At 46.8% G+C, this 17,907-nt stretch overlaps 1 protein-coding gene across 1 annotated transcript in view; it reads left to right on the forward strand.

Annotated features, from left to right (window-relative positions):
- The first annotated feature begins 78 nt into the window (after window positions 1–78).
- LOC115083706 (zinc finger protein 271-like) overlaps window positions 79–17,907 on the forward strand; it is a 56,481-nt gene continuing 38,652 nt past the window's right edge. Inside the window, exon 1 of the mRNA XM_029587679.1 lies at window positions 79–194. Coding sequence (XP_029443539.1) covers window positions 192–194 — 3 coding nt within the window. The 5' untranslated portion in view covers window positions 79–191. The remainder of the gene's footprint in view (window positions 195–17,907) is intronic.

Here is a 17,907-nt window from a genome sequence, read left to right on the forward strand (position 1 = left end):
TACGTGAGAATCTGCCAGTACATGAGGGTAAAGAACCAATGGACTTGCAAAACAATAGAAAAATCACTGTAAAGAATCAGACCAGTAAACAAGGAAAATCAATTTCCAAAAGTACAAATATAGTAGGAACTACAAAGAGTTAATTCAGAAACCCTACGCGGATCAAAACCTGACACAGGAATTGTCCTGGAATGGTGAGTTTAAATATAGAAATGAGAGATTTGATAATTGCAACACAGGATAGCAACACAGCCAGCAGAGAAAAAAAACCTGGTAAAACAGACACATGCAGGTTCTGTAAAACAGAACTAGAAATAGTTACACAGCTGCTGTTGGAGGTCAGGTGCTGATGCGAGAAGGACTGTATACAAACATAATAAGGTGGCCAGGCTCATCCGGTGAATATTACATAAACATTTATAGCATCACTGTAGCAGGAAAGCACTGGGATCATGATCCCGAGAGATATTAAGGTAAAGGAAAAAAACACAAGAAGAGCATTGAGGATAGAGGTATCACTAGCAAGTGCATACTCTGTGGATCATATGGAGAGATCAAAGATCCTTAAGTACCATAAGATGGAAGCTAAGACCAAGAAAATGTGGCACAGGGAAACAGAATTAGTCCACCGGGCGGCACTGGCCTGATTAAGAAGAACTTTCAGGCACAGCTGGAGATGTTGCCTGTGGATATAACATATTATGACTTGCAGAAGGAGGCTTTCTTTGGCAGAATGCAAGTATTATGAAGGGCATTAGCAGTCAATCAGGCCGATACAGTAAAGTGCACTCCGGAGGAGCACAGTTATCCCGAGTTTCGACACGCATTTTCGATGTGCTAGCTTTACCCCTTATTCAGTAAGGGGTAATAGCGCGTCAAAAACATGCGTCCAACACCCCCCCGAAACTAATAGCGCCCGCAACATGCAAATGCTTGTTGATGGCCCTATTGGTTATTCCCGTGCGATTCACTAAGTAAAATGTGCAGCCAAGCCGCACATTTTACTTTCAGAAATTAGCGTCTACCCAAAGGTAGGCGTTAAATTCTGCCGGCACCGGGAAAGCGCACAGAAAAGCAGTAAAAACTGCTTTTCTGTGCACCCTCCGACTTAATATCATGGCGATATTAAGGTGGAGGTCCCAAAAGTTAAAAATAATTAAAAAAAAAAAAATTTAAAATCGGCTCGTGGGTTGAAAACCGGACGCTCAATTTTGCCGGCGTCCGGTTTCCAAACCTGTGGCTGTCAGCAGGTTTGAGAACAGATGCCAGCAAAATTGAGCGTCGGCTGTCAAACTTGCTGACAGCCGCCACTCCTGTCAAAAAGGAGCTAGGGATGCGCTAGTGTCCCTAGCGCCTGTTTTTACTGTGGGACCTAATTTGAATAATTTTATTTACTGAATCGCGCGCTCAGGAGAGTGGTCTGTGCGCGTGCCGGGAGAGCAGGCGCTCGCCCGCTCTCCTGCGATTTTTACTGTATCGGCCTGAATATGAAAGACTTGAGATCTTATTCCACATACCCTGACAATCAGGCCGATACAGTACAGTGCGCTCCAATGGAGCGCACTGTACTGTATCGGCCTGATTGTCAGGGTATGTATCGGCCGTTGGAGCGCACTGTTAACCCGCATTTGGACGCGCGTTTTCGACGAGCTAGCTTTACAGAAAAGCCGCCGCTCCTGTCTAAAAAGAGGCACTAGGGATGCGCTAGTGTCCCTAGCGCCTCTTTTTACTGTGGGCCCTAATTTGAATAGTTTTTTTTTCTGAATCACGCACACAGGAGAGTGGCCTGTGCGCTCGCCACTCTCCTGCAATTTTTACTGTATCGGCCTGTTAGCATTTATCCGTACTGAATGAAACAATTTCACAGTGCCTATACGTACCTGAGGGACAGAAAATATTGGAACAGAGTGAGTCTTTGTATTCCTTGCTCAGTACTTTCACTTGGTACAAAATCTAGACCAAATATTGGCAAGGTCACTATTACTATTTAAGAATGAAAAAAAACAGAAAGATAAATCCATGCATCGCCCTGGATAAAAAGGTCCCCAGCCTCAGCAGCGGAGGTAATGATGGTGGCAGTGACAGTGCAGGATCTTCAGGTGCAGGTCACATCCCTGCCACAGTTCTAGACCTCGGGGAACTTGCTCAGGAACCCAGTGAATCAGGAAATAGACCTCAGAAGTTAATGGTAAAATGAACAGGGGCTGGGATGGAGGCAAGGGCTCCCTGAGGCTGAGGAGGAGATAATGTACTGCAAACGTCATGCAAAATCCCTGCATTTTAAATCTAGAGGGAACAGAAAGAGCCCTCCAAAACCTGGAAGAAGAAACAGCATCAAAGTTAAACTGGAAAAATAATCAACAGCTCTTAATTATAGATCTCAAAGTGGAAAACCAAAAACAAGGAAGAAACAATTGCAGAACAATTTGTACGAGCAGCATTTTTCTTAGAAAGAGAGAAAATCCATTCTAGGATTGTAAAACATGGAATGAGTTGGTTTTAGTCTTTTCTCATCAATCCCCCCCCCCCCTTAATAGGACCATCCCTGGCGAGAGATGCAATTGAAGTTTTGGGGTCCCTGCATTACTGCTGTAACCTCGTCCCCTGACGTCTGACATCACTTCCTGTTCCTTGGAAGCACCAGTGAGGCAGGAGCTGCAGTAGCTGATGGGTGGAGATCTCTGCATTGGGAATGAAAATCCAGTGAACCCCTCCTCACCCCCCACTCACACCCCAAATCCTCCTCCTTCAATCTCAGGGGCAAACCCACTTTTCAGTATTGCAAAGGGGCCTGCATCCTTTAGGGTCAGCCTTGCTCCCAGAATTTCATTGTCGAAAATACTTTGAAATGATATTAGGAATTATTTGGAAAGGAATGGAGAATAAGAACATAACGTAAGACATGCCACACAGGGTCAGACCAAAGGTCCATCAAGCCCAGTATCCTGTTTCCAACAGTGGCCAATCCAAGTCACAAATACCCTGCAAGTACCCAAATGTTAAATAAATCTCAAGCTACTATTGCTTATTAATTAATAGGGATGTGAATCGTTTTTGAACGATTAAAATTATCGTCAGATAATTTTAAAATCGTTAGAGTGCACGGTACAATACAAATGCCCCCGATTTATCGTCAGGGGCATTTGTATTGTATCGTTAAATAGGGCACGGAAAAACCGGCACACCAAAAAACCCTAAAACCCACCCCGAACCTTTAAAACAAATCCCCCACCCTCCCGAACCCCCCCAAAATGTTTTAAAGTACCTGGGGTCCAGTGGGGGGGTCCCGACGCGATCTCCAGCTCTCTGGCCACGGCTGCGTTGAGAAATGGCGCCGGTGGCCCTTCGCCCTTATCATGTGACAGGGCAAAGGTAGCACCGGCGCCATTTTGGTTCCTGGCTCCCGACGTCACGCGTGCAGGAGATCGCTCCCGGACCCCCGCTGGACCCCCAGGGACTTTTGGCCAGCTTGGGGGGGCCTCCTGACCCCCACAAGACTTGCCAAAAGTCCAGCGGGGGTCCAGGAGCAACCTCCTGCACGCGGGCCGTATTGCCAATCTTCAAAATGGCGCCAGTGCTACCTTTGCCCTGTCACATAAGGGCAAAGGGCCACCGGCGCCATTTCTCAACGCAGCCGTGGCCAGAGAGCTGGAGATCGCGTCGGGACCCCCCCACTAGACCCCAGGTAATTTAAAACCTTTTGGGGGGGTTCGGGAGGGTGGGGGATTTGTTTTAAAGGTTCGGGGTGGGTTTTAGGGTTTTTTTTGGTGTGCCAGTTTTCCCGCCCTCCCCCTATTTACGATTTTTAACGATTTTTTTAAAAAAAACACGATCAGATTTCCCTCCCCCCCCCCCCCAGCCAAAATCGATCGTTAAGACGATCGATCACACGATTCACACCCCTGTTAATTAATAGCAGTTTATGGATTTTTCCTCTAGGAACTTATCCAAACCTTTTTTAAACCCAGTTATACTAACTGCTGTAACCACATCCTCTGGCAATGAATTCCAGAGCTTAACTATGCACTGAATAAAAAATAATTTTCTTCAATTTGTTTTAAATGAGCTACTTGCTAACTTCATAGAGTGCCTCCTAGTCCTTTCATGATTTTGTAGACCTCTATCATATCTCCCCTCAGTCGTCTCTTCTCCAAACGGAACAGCCCTAACTTCTTTAGCCTTTCCTCATAGGGCAGCTTTTCCATGCCCCTTATCATTTTGGTCGCCCTTCTCTGCACTTTCTCCAGTGCACCTTTATGTTTTTTGAGATGTGGTGACCAGAACTGCACACAGTATTCAAGATACAGTCTCACCATGGAGTGATACAGAGGCATCATGACATCCACTGTTTGTTTTATTTGTCATTCCCTCCCAAATAATTCCTAACATTGTTTGCTTTTTTGATTGACACAGCACACTGAGCTGAGATTTCAGTGTTTTATCTACTATGACACCTAGATCTTTCCTAGGTTGTAACTGCTAAAATAAAACCTAACATTTTGTATCTACAGCAAGGGTTATTTTTTCCCTGCATGCATGACTTTGTACTTGTCCACGTTAAATTTCATTTCCTATTTGGAAGCCCAATCTTCCAGTCTCACAAGGTCCTCTTGCAATTTATCACAACCCTCTTGAGATTTAATTACTCTGCATAATTTTGTGTCATCTCAAATGTGATCACCTCACTTGTCATAACCCTTTTCAGATTATTTATAAATATATTAAAAAGCACTGGTCTAATTACAGATCGCTGAGGCACTCCACTGTTTACCTTTTTTCCACTGTGAAAATTGTCCATTTAATCCTATTCTCTGTTTCCTGTCTTTTAACCAGTTTGTAATCCATGAAAGGACATCGCCTCCTATCCCATGACTTTTTAATTTTCTTAGAAGCCTCTCATGAGGGACTTTGGCGAACGCCTTCTGAAAATCCAAATACACCACATCTTCCGGTTCACATGTTTATTCACCCCTTTAAAAAAAAATGTAGGAGATTTGTGAGGCAAGATTTCCCTTGGGTAAATCCATGTTCCCTGTACCTACCAGGATCAGTCCAGACTGCTGGGTTAGGCCTCCCTTCCACTAGATGGAGTCAGAGAAAACTGAAAAAGCACCCCCCCGGAACATACCGGTGTGCCACCTGCGTCCCCTTCGGTATCTCTCTGACTCCAGCAGAGGCATGACCTGCGGTCCTGATCCCTGTCAAAAAATTTTCAGATCGTATATGTTTGACATGACCAGGTTTGGTTATTTGTCTTCTGTCTATTAACTTTTGACTAGACCAATTAAAAAAAAAAAAAAAAAAGACAAGAAAGATACTTAACATTTTCTATATTATCTCTAAGGCAGGCAAGGCAGGGCATTGCCCTTAAGCCTTTATACCCGAACACTTTGGCTGCTGGCCCGGTGAGTGGGGAGATTATTTACCGGTGGGCCGGCCACTTTCTCCACTCTTCTACCTTGCACCAGAGAAGGGTCATTCCTCTGGCCAGTGGGGTCACTGCCTATTTTAATAGACCAGAGACTATTATTCCTCTGGTGGCTGTGACAAGAAGGGAAAAAAAAAAAAAGAGATAATAAAATACAGAGCAAGGTTTTCTTAAATTTATCATTTTTATTCAGTGCCAGCACTTATGCCTGCCGCGATTTCCCGGGCCTCCGGAGGGGGGGTGGAATTGATTCACCCGGTTGAGAACTGTTTCTTCGTGCCTTTTTTATGCCGCGTGGGAACACTTGCGCGGCTTGTTGGGAGTCCGGGAGCCGGCTCTCCCGTGAGGATCTCTGCTCCCGCTGTCTCCCCGGGGGCAAGGGACCCTCGCGGAGGCCGATATCTGGGAGGAGCTCCCGTTCGCGCGGCGCGTCTGAGGCGCCAGCAGCCAAGAGATTCAGGCCGGGCACGCTCGGGGAAGAAGCGGTGGCCATTTTGTCTGCATCGGGTGCCGATACAGAGCAGCCCTGGGAGGAGGAGGAGATTCCTCCTCTCTCCCCGCCAGCATTAAGCCCCCCAGAGGCAGCGCGATTCGCTCCCTATCATGGCCCCTCCCTCGATTTTACCTCCGGGGGGGCCCTTAAAGAAACAACCCCCCTTTTTCTCCCAGTTTATTCTTTTAATGCATAAAGCCTACTTAGAGGCTGAAGCAGACTTAAATAATACAGGGGCTACCCCAGCCAGACTTTTGAGTCCTGTTCCGGACCTGGGGGTTTCTGGGCCGAGGCTCCCTATGTCAGCCACGGTTCCCGGGCCCTCGGCACCTGCGGATCCTTCCCTTACGGACCTGGCCAATCTAGATGTGAATGTTGATGTAGATACTGCTGCCCCAGTGGAGGGAGATGATCCGCAGTTGCGTTTATTCAGTAGGGAGGAGTTGGATCCCCTGATCCCGCATGTACTCCGAGAGCTTGAAGTTCCCCTCCCCCCAACGACCCTGGACCCCTCTCCGGGGGTTTCAGTTTTGTCAGGGCTTCGACCTCCGCCCCAAACTTTTCCCTTTCACCGAAACTTTTTCAGATTGTTTCTAGGGAATGGGATTTACGTGAAGCATCCTTAAGGGTCAGCAGAGCTATGGAAAAGTTCTATTCTTTACCTCAGGAATCGTTAGATCTACTTAAGATCCCTCAGGTGGACTCGGCTGTTATGGTGATTGTCAGACACACGACAATTCCTGTGACTGGAGGGACAGCACTCAAGGATCTTCAGGATAGGAAATTGGAGATTTTACTTAAGCGTATCTTTGAGGTATTGGCCTTGGGGTAAGGGCAGCTGTCTGTCGCAGTCTTTTGCAGAGGGCTACCCTCCACTGGATTCAGCAATTGCTCACATCTCAGGAACTTTCTGCGGGTGAGGCTGAGCAGGCGAATCGCATGGCGTCGGCGGTCGCTTATACGGCTGATGCATTATACGATCTCCTCAGGACTTCTGCGCACACAATGTCCTCGGCAGTCTCAGCCAGGAGGCTATTGTGGCTCCGTCATTGGGCGGAGGATTCCACGTCTAAGTCTCAGCTTGGTTCCTTTCCTTTCAAGGGTAAGCTGCTGTTTAGTAAACAGCTGGAGCAACTTATTAAAGACCTGGGAGACAATAAGGTTTACAAGCTCCCGAAGGACAAGGCCAGAGCTTCACGTTTTTCGGGTACCTTCCAGGAACGTTTTCGGGGCCAACGCCGTTTTCGTGCCGGGAGGGGGGGCTTTCTTTACTTCCCAGCAGACACCTACCAGGTCTCAGACATGGGCGCATTCCTTTCATGGCAGGTGACCTTAGCGTGGTGGCACCCCCCACAGTTTCGCCTCTACTAAGCCTTCCCAATGAAGGGGCGCCGATCCATTCCGATGATCAGGGGACGCCTTTCCCTGTTTTATGAGGAATGGGTCAAGATAACAGACCAGTGGGTTCTAGATATTATAAATCACGGTTATGCTTTGGATTTTGCTCGCCCACTTTGGGATTTTTTTCTGGTATCTCCATGCAGGCCTCGGGAGAAGCAACAGGTTATTCGCCAGACGCTGTCTCGGCTGAAGGTGCTGGGAGCGATTGTCCCGGTTCCATCAGCCGAGCGTTGGACCAGTCGTTAAAAACATAAGAACATAAGAAAATGCCATACTGGGTCAGACCAAGGGTCCATCAAGACCAGCATCCTGTTTCCAACAGTGGCCAATCCAGGCCATAAGAACCTGGCAAGTACCCAAAAACTAAGTCTATTCCATGTTACCATTGCTAATGGCAGTGGCTATTCTCTAAGTGAGCTTAATAGCAGGTAATGGACTTCTCCTCCAAGAACTTATCCAATCCTTTTTTAAACACAGCTATACTAACTGCACTAACCACATCCTCTGGCAACAAATTCCAGAGTTTAATTGTGCGTTGAGTAAAAAAGAACTTTCTCCGATTAGTTTTAAATGTGCCCCATGCTAACTTCATAGAGTGCCCCCTAGACTTTCTACTATCCGAAAGAGTAAATAACCGATTCACATCTACCCGTTCTAGACCTCTCATGATTTTAAACATCTCTATCATATCCCCCCTCAGTCGTCTCTTCTCCAAGCTGAAAAGTCCTAACCTCTTTAGTCTTTCCTCATAGGGGAGCTGTTCCATTCCCCTTATCATTTTGGTAGCCCTTCTCTGTACCTTCTCCATCGCAATTATATCTTTTTGAGATGCGGCGACCAGAATTGTACACAGTATTCAAGGTGCGGTCTCACCGTGGAGCGATACAGAGGCATTATGACATTTTCCGTTTTATTCACCATTCCCTTTCTAATAATTCCCAACATTCTATTTGCTTTTTTGACTGCCGCAGCACACTGAACCGACGATTTCAATGTGTTATCCACTATGACACCTAGATCTCTTTCTTGGGTTGTAGCACCTAATATGGAACCCAACATTGTGTAATTATAGCATGGGTTATTTTTCCCTATATGCATCACCTTGCACTTATCCACATTAAATTTCATCTGCCATTTGGATGCCCAGTTTTCCAGTCTCACAAGGTCTTCCTGCAATTTATCACAATCTGCTTGTGATTTAACTACTCTGAACAATTTTGTGTCATCTGCAAATTTGATTCTCACTCGTATTTCTTTCCAGATCATTTATAAATATATTGAAAAGTAAGGGTCCCAATACAGATCCCTGAGGCACTCCACTGTCCACTCCCTTCCACTGAGAAAATTGTCCATTTAATCCTACTCTCTGTTTCCTGTCTTTTGGCCAGTTTGCAATCCACGAAAGGACAAAGCCACCTATCCCATGACTTTTTACTTTTCCTAGAAGCCTCTCATGAGGAACTTTGTCAAACGCCTTCTGAAAATCCAAGTATTATTTATTTATTTATTTTATAACTTTTATATACCGGCATTCGTAAAAAAAAAACATCATGTCGGTTTACATGTAACTGAGAAAGGAAATTACAATGATAGGTGGAGGAAAGATAGATAGTTAAGAGATAAGTTAACTTTACTGTGGTGCCAACATGCGTCACAGTTAAACGAGATTACATGTAATAAACATGTAATAAACATGTAATAAACCATATTAGACAAAATTAGACATATACTAAATATAATAAACCATATAATAAACCATATACTATATCTACCGGTTCACCTTTATCCACATGTTTATTAACTCCTTCAAAAAAGTGAAGATTTGTGAGGCAAGACTTGCCCTGGGTAAAGCCATGCTGACTTTGTTCCATTAAACCATGTCTTTCTATATGTTCTGTGATTTTGATGTTTAGAACACTTCCCATTATTTTTCCTGGCACTGAAGTCAGGCTAACCGGTCTGTAGTTTCCCGGATTGCCCCTGGAGCCCTTTTTAAATATTGGGGTTACATTTGCTATCCTCCAGTCTTCAGGTACAATGGATGATTTTAACAATAGGTTACACATTTTTACTAATAGGTCTGAAATTTCATTTTTTAGTTCCTTCAGAACTCTGGGGTGTATACCATCCGGTCCGTTACTCCATTTACTTTGTGGTTCCCAAGAAGGAGGGGTCGTTCCGGCCGATATTGGACTTGAAGAAGGTCAATCTAAAGTTGCGAATCCCACGGTTCCGAATGGAGATATTGAGGGCAGTCGTTGAGGCCGTCCACAAGGGAGAATTTTTGGCTTCTTTGGACTTAACGGAAGCTTATCTTCACATAGGTATACAGGAGCACCATCAAAGGTTTCTGCGGTTCATGGTGCATTACCCTTTGTTCCTGGCGCATTAACCTTTGGCCTGGCGACAGCCCCACGCGTGCTCACTAAGGTGATGGTGTTCGTGGCGGCGAGTCTTCGGCGAGAAGGGATATCTGTGCATCCCTACCTGGACGATTGGCTCATTCGAGCAAAATCGGAGGATCTTTGCAAGGCAGCGGTACAGGCGGTCTTGAATCGCCTGCATTCTCTGGGCTGGGTCATCAACTTTGCCAAGAGTCACCTGATTCCGTCACAAGTACTGGAATTTCTGGGAGCGCGCTTCGATACAGCGGTGGGGAAAGTTTTCCTACCACTCGTGCGAATGGAGAAGTTGATGACCCAGGTCCAGCACCTATTGGCCCTACCTTTGCCAACGGCGTGGGACTATTTACAGGTTCTTGGTTCTATGGCGTCTACCCTGGAGTTGGTACCGTGGGCATTTGCTCATATGCGACCATTACAGAGGGCACTTCTTTCTCTTTGGGACCACAAGTCGGAGGAGTTTCATCTGCCCTTGCCATTACTGGAACCAGTGAGGTCCAGCCTGGAATGGTGGTTGGTCCAACATCACTTACTGCAGGATGTGGACCTGGAAACTCCCCAATGGATCATAATCACCACAGATGCCAGCCTATCAGGTTGGGGAGCGGTCTGTCAGTCACGATCGACTCAGGGCCAATGGTCCCCGGTCCAAGCCCAGTGGTCCATAAATCGTCTAGAAACCAGGACAGTCAGTTTAGCGCTGTGCCAATTTCTGCCTCTTGTCAGACACCGAGTAGTTCGGATACTCTCCGACAATGCAACCACCGTCGCTTACATCAACCGTCGCTTACATCAACTGTCAGGGAGGTACCAGGAGTCCAAAGCGGACCAGTTGATGGCTTGGGCGGAATGTCACCTGTCCCGCATCGCGGCGTCGCATATAGCCGGGGTGAACTACGTTCAGGCGGATTTCCTCAGCAGGCAGTGGCTAGACCCCGGAGAATGGGAACTGTCCGCCGAAGCGATGCGGCTCATCACACGCCGGTGGGGAATCCCTCAGTTGGATCTGATGGCGACTTGCTTGAATGCCAAAGCAGCCCGTTTTTTCAGCCGCAGAAGAGAGCACTGGTCAGAAGGCGTGGATGCTCTGGTCCTACCGTGGCCTCTAGACATTCTCCTATACGTGTTTCTCCCATAGCCCTTGGTGGGCAAGATTCTTCGGCGCATAGAATATCACAGAGGGCCGGTCATTCTGGTGGCTCCGGAGTGGCCAAGGCGACCATGGTTTGTGGATCTGATCAACCTAAAGGTGGACGGGCCTTTACGGCTGGGTCATCTACCGAATCTGCTGCGCCAAGGTCCAGTATCTTTCGATCAGGCAGATCGCTTTTGTCTAGTGGCTTGGCTTATGAGAGGAGGCAATTAAAGAAGAAAGGATATCCTGAGGCGGTCATTACTACTCTTTTGAGAGCTCGAAGACATCTACGTCTCTTACCTATGTTAGAGTGTGGAAAGTGTTTGACTCCTGGTGCAGTGGGTTGAAGGTGTCCCCACGAAAGGCCACAATAGTTCATATTCTCGCTTTCCTTCAGGATGGTTTGAAGAAAGGTTTAGCCTATAGTTCGCTTAGAGTGCAGGTGGCGGCGTTAGGCTGCTTACGAGGTAAGATTGAAGGGTCCTCCATTGCATGTCATCTGGATGTTGTTCGTTTTTTGCGAGGAGCTAAACATTTGCACCCGCCGGTACGAGCTGTTTGCCCTTCATGGAGTCTGAATTTGGTACTCCGCGGGCTTTGTACTGCTCCATTTGAGCCTATTAAACAAGCCACATTGAAGGATTTAACTCTTAAGATGGTTTTTCTTGTAGCTATTTGTTCGGCTAGGCGTATATCCGAACTCCAGGCTTTGTCGTGTAGAGAGCCATTCTTACGCATTTCAGACTCTGGCATCTCTTTTCGTACAGTGCCTTCCTTTCTACCAAAGGTAATCTTGACTTTCTATGTCAATCAGCCTGTGGAGTTACCAGCTTTTCCAGAGGTGGATAAGAATTCACCTCAGGGTCAGGAGATGCGGAAGCTGGATGTCCGACTGATTCTACTTCGCTACTTGGAAATTACTAATCCTTTTTGACTGTCTGATCATCTCTTTGTTTTATGGAGCGGTCCGAGGAAGGGGTGTAAGGCTTCAAAAGCCACCACTGCCCACTGGGTAAAGGATGCTATTGCTTCCACCTACATATGTCACGGACGTCCAGTGCCGGATGGGCTTAAAGCTCATTCTATCCGATCCCAAGCAGCGTCGTGGGCTGAGAGCCAACGCGTTTCTCCTCAAGAAATCTGCAGGGCAGTGACTTGGAAATCGTTGCACACTTTTGCTAGACATTATCGCTTAGATGTCCGAGCTCCGGATGTCGATTCCTTTGGCAGCAGTATGCTTCGAGCGGGACTCTCTGGGTCCCACCCCATTTAGGGCAGCTTGGGTACATCCTAGCAGTCTGGACTGATCCTGGTACGTACAGGGAAAGGAAAATCGGTTCTTACCTGCTAATTTTCGTTCCTGTAGTACCAAGGATCAGTCCAGACGCCCGCCCCACAAGATTTCATTTCATCCAGTAGAGGCCACTCGCCGGTATTTCTTTATTTTCCATTCGCAGATATTGACGCTTCTATAGTTTGTTCATCCTTAGTTTCTTCTGTTCTTGTTACAAAAAAAAAAAAAAAAGTTAATCTCAATATATTTTTCAATACTAATAAGACAGGTCACTTTACTTGATCTAGTCATTGGTTATTGGCATTTTTCTGCTTTGATATTTATTATAATGAGGGATCGCAGGTGGCACACTAGGTTATATGGGAGGTGCCTTTTCAATTTTCTCTGACTCCATCTGCTGGAAGGGAGGCACAACCCAGCAGTCTGGACTGATCCTTGGTACTACAGGAATGAAAATTAGCAGGTAAGAACCAATTTTCCTTTGACTGTGTCCCATCAAGCCTTGTCTATCTAAATGTTCTGTGATTTTATTCTTTAACAGTTTCCATGATTTTTCCCGGCACTGAAGTCAGGCTCACCGGTCTATAGTTTTCTGGATCACCTTTATTACTCCATGGTGCAAGTACAGCCTGAGTAATGTATGCAACTCTGGGCCTTGCCTCTCAAAAACTTTATTATGGATGTTTCTGTGTAAGTCGCTGATAACTTTAGATCTAGCGGGTTAGAAATGTTCAAAATAAATAAATAAAAAGATACAGTAGAACTAGAAAAGGTACAGAGAAAGGCAACCAAAATAAGTAGAATGGTATGGCTTCCCTATGGGGAAAGGCTGAAGAGATTGTCTGTTCACTCTTATTTCCTTTTATTCTCTTCTCTTAACTATCATTCACCTTCCCCCTCAATCCCATTCCCTTAGTCACTCTCTGCCTTCCTCCCCTTTCAGTCACCCCCTTATTCATGACCCTTCCCTTTCAGTCACTCACCACTCTTCCTTTCCTTCTCTCTCTGTCCTGTCTCCAAGCCTCTCACCCCTTCTTTCATGCCCTTACTCATACCTCTTCCCTTTTAGTTAGAACCTATATTATTTATCGCTCTTCCCCAGGATGTCATTCTCAGCCTGTGGGCAGGTTACCATCAGACCCACAGTAACGGGTCTCTCCTTGCTGATGAGGGATGAGAACTTCGCCACCATGCTGTCACACATAGCCTTACCACTCTGGTGGTGATGGGAACCCTGCCAGCATGATGCAGTCATAAGGGGACTTCATGGCGGGGGTGGGAAGCTTGCCAGCACGTAGTCATACAGGGTCTCTCTTTGCTGGTGGGGGGTGGGAACCCTGCTAGCATGCAGTCATACACGGCCTCTCGCTGCAGGGGCGTGGGAAAACTGCCAGCATGCAATCAGAAGGGGCTTCTCATTGCTGGGGAGTGGGAACACATCACCTCCTTCCATTGTGCTGATGCTTTGATCTGTCTGCTCAAGGGCTTGATGTTAGTGCATCAAGGGCATCAACTTGGCCTTTGATGATGGCATTGGTCACTCTCACAAGCAGCTTGGAGCAGTGGTGGGCCACACATAATGCAGCGTTTGCAAAGGATAGGTGGGCCGGAAGAAAGGTCTTGAAGGGCTGGATTTGGCCCGTGGGCCTTAGTTTGCCCACCACCGACGTAGTACATCCAGTGCTTCCACCGGCCCAGATTGTGAGGCTAAGCCCTGAAAATCTCCCTCCTAAAATTGCTCCCCCTTGGCAGCTTTTACCTGGGGAAGTGGAGGAAAGAGAGTGAGCGGGGGGGATGAGGGGTGGGTTTCTAGCAGGAATAAAGAGTAGTCACTGCAGGGGAAGGGGCGAGAAACTGTCATGCTGCTATTTTGTTTATTTAAAACGCACAATATGCTGATGCAATCATTTTAACGAGTTACTTACAGGCCGATACAGTACAGTGCGCTCTGGTGGAGCTCACAGTTAATCTGCGATTGGACACGCGTTTTCAACGTGCTAGCTTTACCCCTTTATATTACTTCAGTTATATGTTCCAAGTTGTGTTCTAAGTTGATTTTAGTTGTTTCATAATTGATTGTACTTTATTTTAGATTATCCGTTTATTATATACGATATGTTCCTTGTAAACCGCCTTCCCGGCGATAGTTATCTCTGTTAAATGTGAACCGGAGTGATATGTATTGTATACAGGAACTTCCGGTATATAAAAACCAAAAATAAATAAATAAATAAATATTCAGTAAGGGGTAATAGCGCGTCGAAAATGCGTGTCCAACCCTCCCGAACCTAATAGCACCTGCAACATGCAAATGCATGTTGATGGCCATATTAGGTATTCCCGTGCGATTCAGTAAGTAAAATGTGCAGCCAAGCCACACATTTTACTTTTAAGAAATTAGCTCCTACCCAAAGATAGGCATTAATTTCTGCCGGCGCCGGGGAAGTGCACAGAAAAGCAGTAAAAACTGCTTTTCTGTGCACCCAAAAGGTCCCAAAAAGGTCTGTGCACCCAAAAGGTCTGTGGACCCAAAAGGTCTGTGCACCCAAAAGGTCCCAAAAGTTTAAAAAAGTAAAAAATAATTTAAAAAAAATTTTTTTAATGGGCCTGCGGCTGTCGGGTCGAAAACTGGACGATCAATTCTGCCGGCGTCTGGTTTCCGAACCCGTGGCTGTCGGCGGGCTCAAGAACCGACGCCGGTAAAATTGAGCGTCTGCTGTCAAACCCGCTGACAGCCACCGCTTCCATCAAAAAAGAGGCGCTAGGGACGTGCTAGTGTCTCTAGCGCCTCTTTTTACCGCCAGGCCTAATTTAAATAAATTAAATTACTGTATCGCGTGCACAGGAGAGTGTGAGCTCTCCCTCAGGTTTTACTGTATCGGCCCATAGGTTAGGTTAATGCTTTTCAAGATTAATATTGTCCTTTACAGCTGGAGAAATCTTGAAAGGCAGTTTGTTCCAAAAATTATGCATCCACAGCAGGGCACACGATGTTGCTAGATTGGGCTATTTCATACCCATTCTGAAGGGGAAAACATTTCTGCGGACTGCGTTAATTTTGGGCTGAGCGGCTGACGGCTAGCAATCCTCTTTGTGGTGCCCGCAGTTGCAGATTGATGACGCATGGGCAGCAGTAGCCCAGCCAGCAGTCGCAGAATGATGATTCATCAATGCGGTAGCCAATCAGAGGCGGCAGGAGCAGAAGGGGGGCGATGACTACATCCTGCGGCAGAGGAAGATGCATGTGCTAAGCAATTTACTTTTTTTTAACCAGAAATAAGCGATTGCAGTGAAGCTCAGCCCCGGAGGGTAAGCGGTGCCTTTCCAGCCTGTTCTCTTCCCGGTGTCCCTGTGACATTTTCTAGTAGAAGCAGCAGCGCTGAGTGTGAGGAGCTCCAGGTGGGGGGAGGAAGAGTCAGGTCTTTAAATCTGAATCGTAGCTGCCTCTCCGCCTTTAATTCACCGCTGCTCTGATTGCTGCCCTGAGGTTTCCCATAAGTTTGGCTTTCAAAACGTTGAGCATTAAAATGTTAGGGTTTAGGGGTCAAGCTTTTGCTAAGAAAAATCTCCACAAGACCAGGTGGCTTGAACAGAAGCTGAGTGAGGGGCTAAGCACCACCCCGGTAAAGAGAGAAGAGGGGAGTTAGCCCACGAGAGGCTCCTCTCAAAGCTCACAATTTTACTTGTATACAGAAACCTAAGGTTTGGCTTTTATGCAACCTTCTACGTCTATAACCTCTAACTCTGCTACAACTCTTAACTCTATGAGGTTTACTTTTTATTTATGTTCCTCTTTTTGGCACTTCAAAGCGGATTACATACAGTTACTGTGGGTATTTCCCAATCCCCAGAGGACATACATTATTACCCCCAATTTTAAAAGGCTGTGCACATGGCCGGGCCATGCTTTGAAGTGCCAGCCTTTCTGAAAGGGGTGGGAACCCCCAACGTTCAGGTGGATTTTCTCAGCCATCATCAATTGGACCCCGGAGAATGGGAGTTAGCAGAGAGTGCCATGGATTTAATCCCCCACAAGTGGGGCCAGCCGCATGTCGATCTCATGGCGACCTGCGGCAGTGCCAAGGCAGAATGGTTCTTCAGCAACAGAAGAGAGCACGGAGCAGAGGGGGAAGTCGATGCGCTCGTCATCCCTTGGCCTCAGGAGGTCCTCCTTTACGTGTTTGTTCCTTGGCCCTTGATCGGCAAGGTCCTCAGGAGAATAGAAGCTTCATCTGGGCCGGGTGATCCTGGTGACTCCAGAGTGGCCGCGTCGCTCATGGCTTGCGGACCTGATCAATCTGGCATTGGACGGACCCCTGCGGTTCGGTCATCTCCCAAATCTCTTGCGTTCAGGCCCGATACTTTTGGATTAAGAGGATCGCTCTTGTCTTATGGCCTGGCTTTTGAAAGGAGGCAGTTGAGAAACAAAGGCTATCCGGAGGATGTCATTACCACTCTGTTACAAGCTTGGAAGCCCTCCACTTCCATGGCATATATTCAGGTGTGGAGGGTCTTCGAATCTTGGTGCAAGACACAGAATGCGGACTCACGTCAAGCCTTGGTGACCACATCCTCTCTTTCTTGCAGGCTGGCCTTGCAAAGGGTCTATCATTGAACTCTTTGAAGGTTCAAGTGGTGGCCTTGGGATGCCTGACAGGCAAGGTTCATGGATCTTCCCTGGCTGCTCATCCGGATGTGATACATTTTCTTCGGGGGGTGAAGCATTTGCGTCCTCTGGACTGTCGGGTGTGTCCTTCATGGAGTTTGAATCTGGTCTTTAGGGGCTTGTGTGCAGCGTCATTCAAGCTGCTTAAGAGATCCACCTTGAAGGATCTCGGAGCTACAGGCTCTGTCCTGTAGAGAACAGTTTTTGAGAATCTCTACCTCTGGAATCTCCTTGCATACAGTCCCGTCCTTTCTTCCGAAGGTAGTGTCGTCTTTTCATCTCAGTCAGTCAGTGGAGCTTCCAGCCTTTTCCGACGTGGAGTCCAATTCTCTGCATGCTAGGGATTTAGAGAACCTGGACGTGAAAAGAGTTTTATTGTGCTGTTTGGAGATTACCAACAATTTCTGACTGTCGGATCACCTTTTTGTATTGTGGCATGGCTCTAACAAGGGGCAGAAAGCTTCTAAAGCTACGATAGCACGTTGGTTGAAGGAGGCGTTTTCCTCTACATACATATCTCGTAGTCTGCCTGTCCCTGAGGGTTTAAAGGCCCATTCCACACATTCACAAGCGACGTCCTGGGCGGAATGTCAATTGGTTTCTCCTCAGGAGATTTGCAGGGTGGCTACTTGGAAATCTCTATACACCTTTGCCAGGCATTACTGCCTAGATGTTCAGGATCCCGAAGCCTGTCCTTTTGGTGATTGGGTTCTCCAAGCGGGAGTCTCTCAATCCCACCCAGTCTAGGGAAGCTTTGGTACATCCCAGGTATCTGGACTGATCTGGGTACGTACAGGGAAAGGAAAATTTTGGTTCTTACCTGCTAATTTTTGTTCCTGTAGTACCACAGATCAGTCCAGAGTCCCGCCAACTGCAGAGATCGAGTTACTGGGTTCGGGTGTAACTAAGAGTCCGCTTGTCTAATATTTTATATTGCTTGCCTGATCTCGGGCATGCAGTCTTAGCTGCCAAATTCAATTGGTTGTTTGTCCCTTGTCCTCTGCTCGTTGTGGGGTTGGGGGATATCGTTCTTAATTATTCAGTTGTTGGTTTTTCTGCTTGGGTACTGATCAATACTGAAGAGAAGC

The sequence above is a fragment of the Rhinatrema bivittatum genome, chromosome 2 (assembly GCF_901001135.1).
Source record: "Rhinatrema bivittatum chromosome 2, aRhiBiv1.1, whole genome shotgun sequence".
NCBI lineage: Eukaryota > Metazoa > Chordata > Amphibia > Gymnophiona > Rhinatrematidae > Rhinatrema > Rhinatrema bivittatum.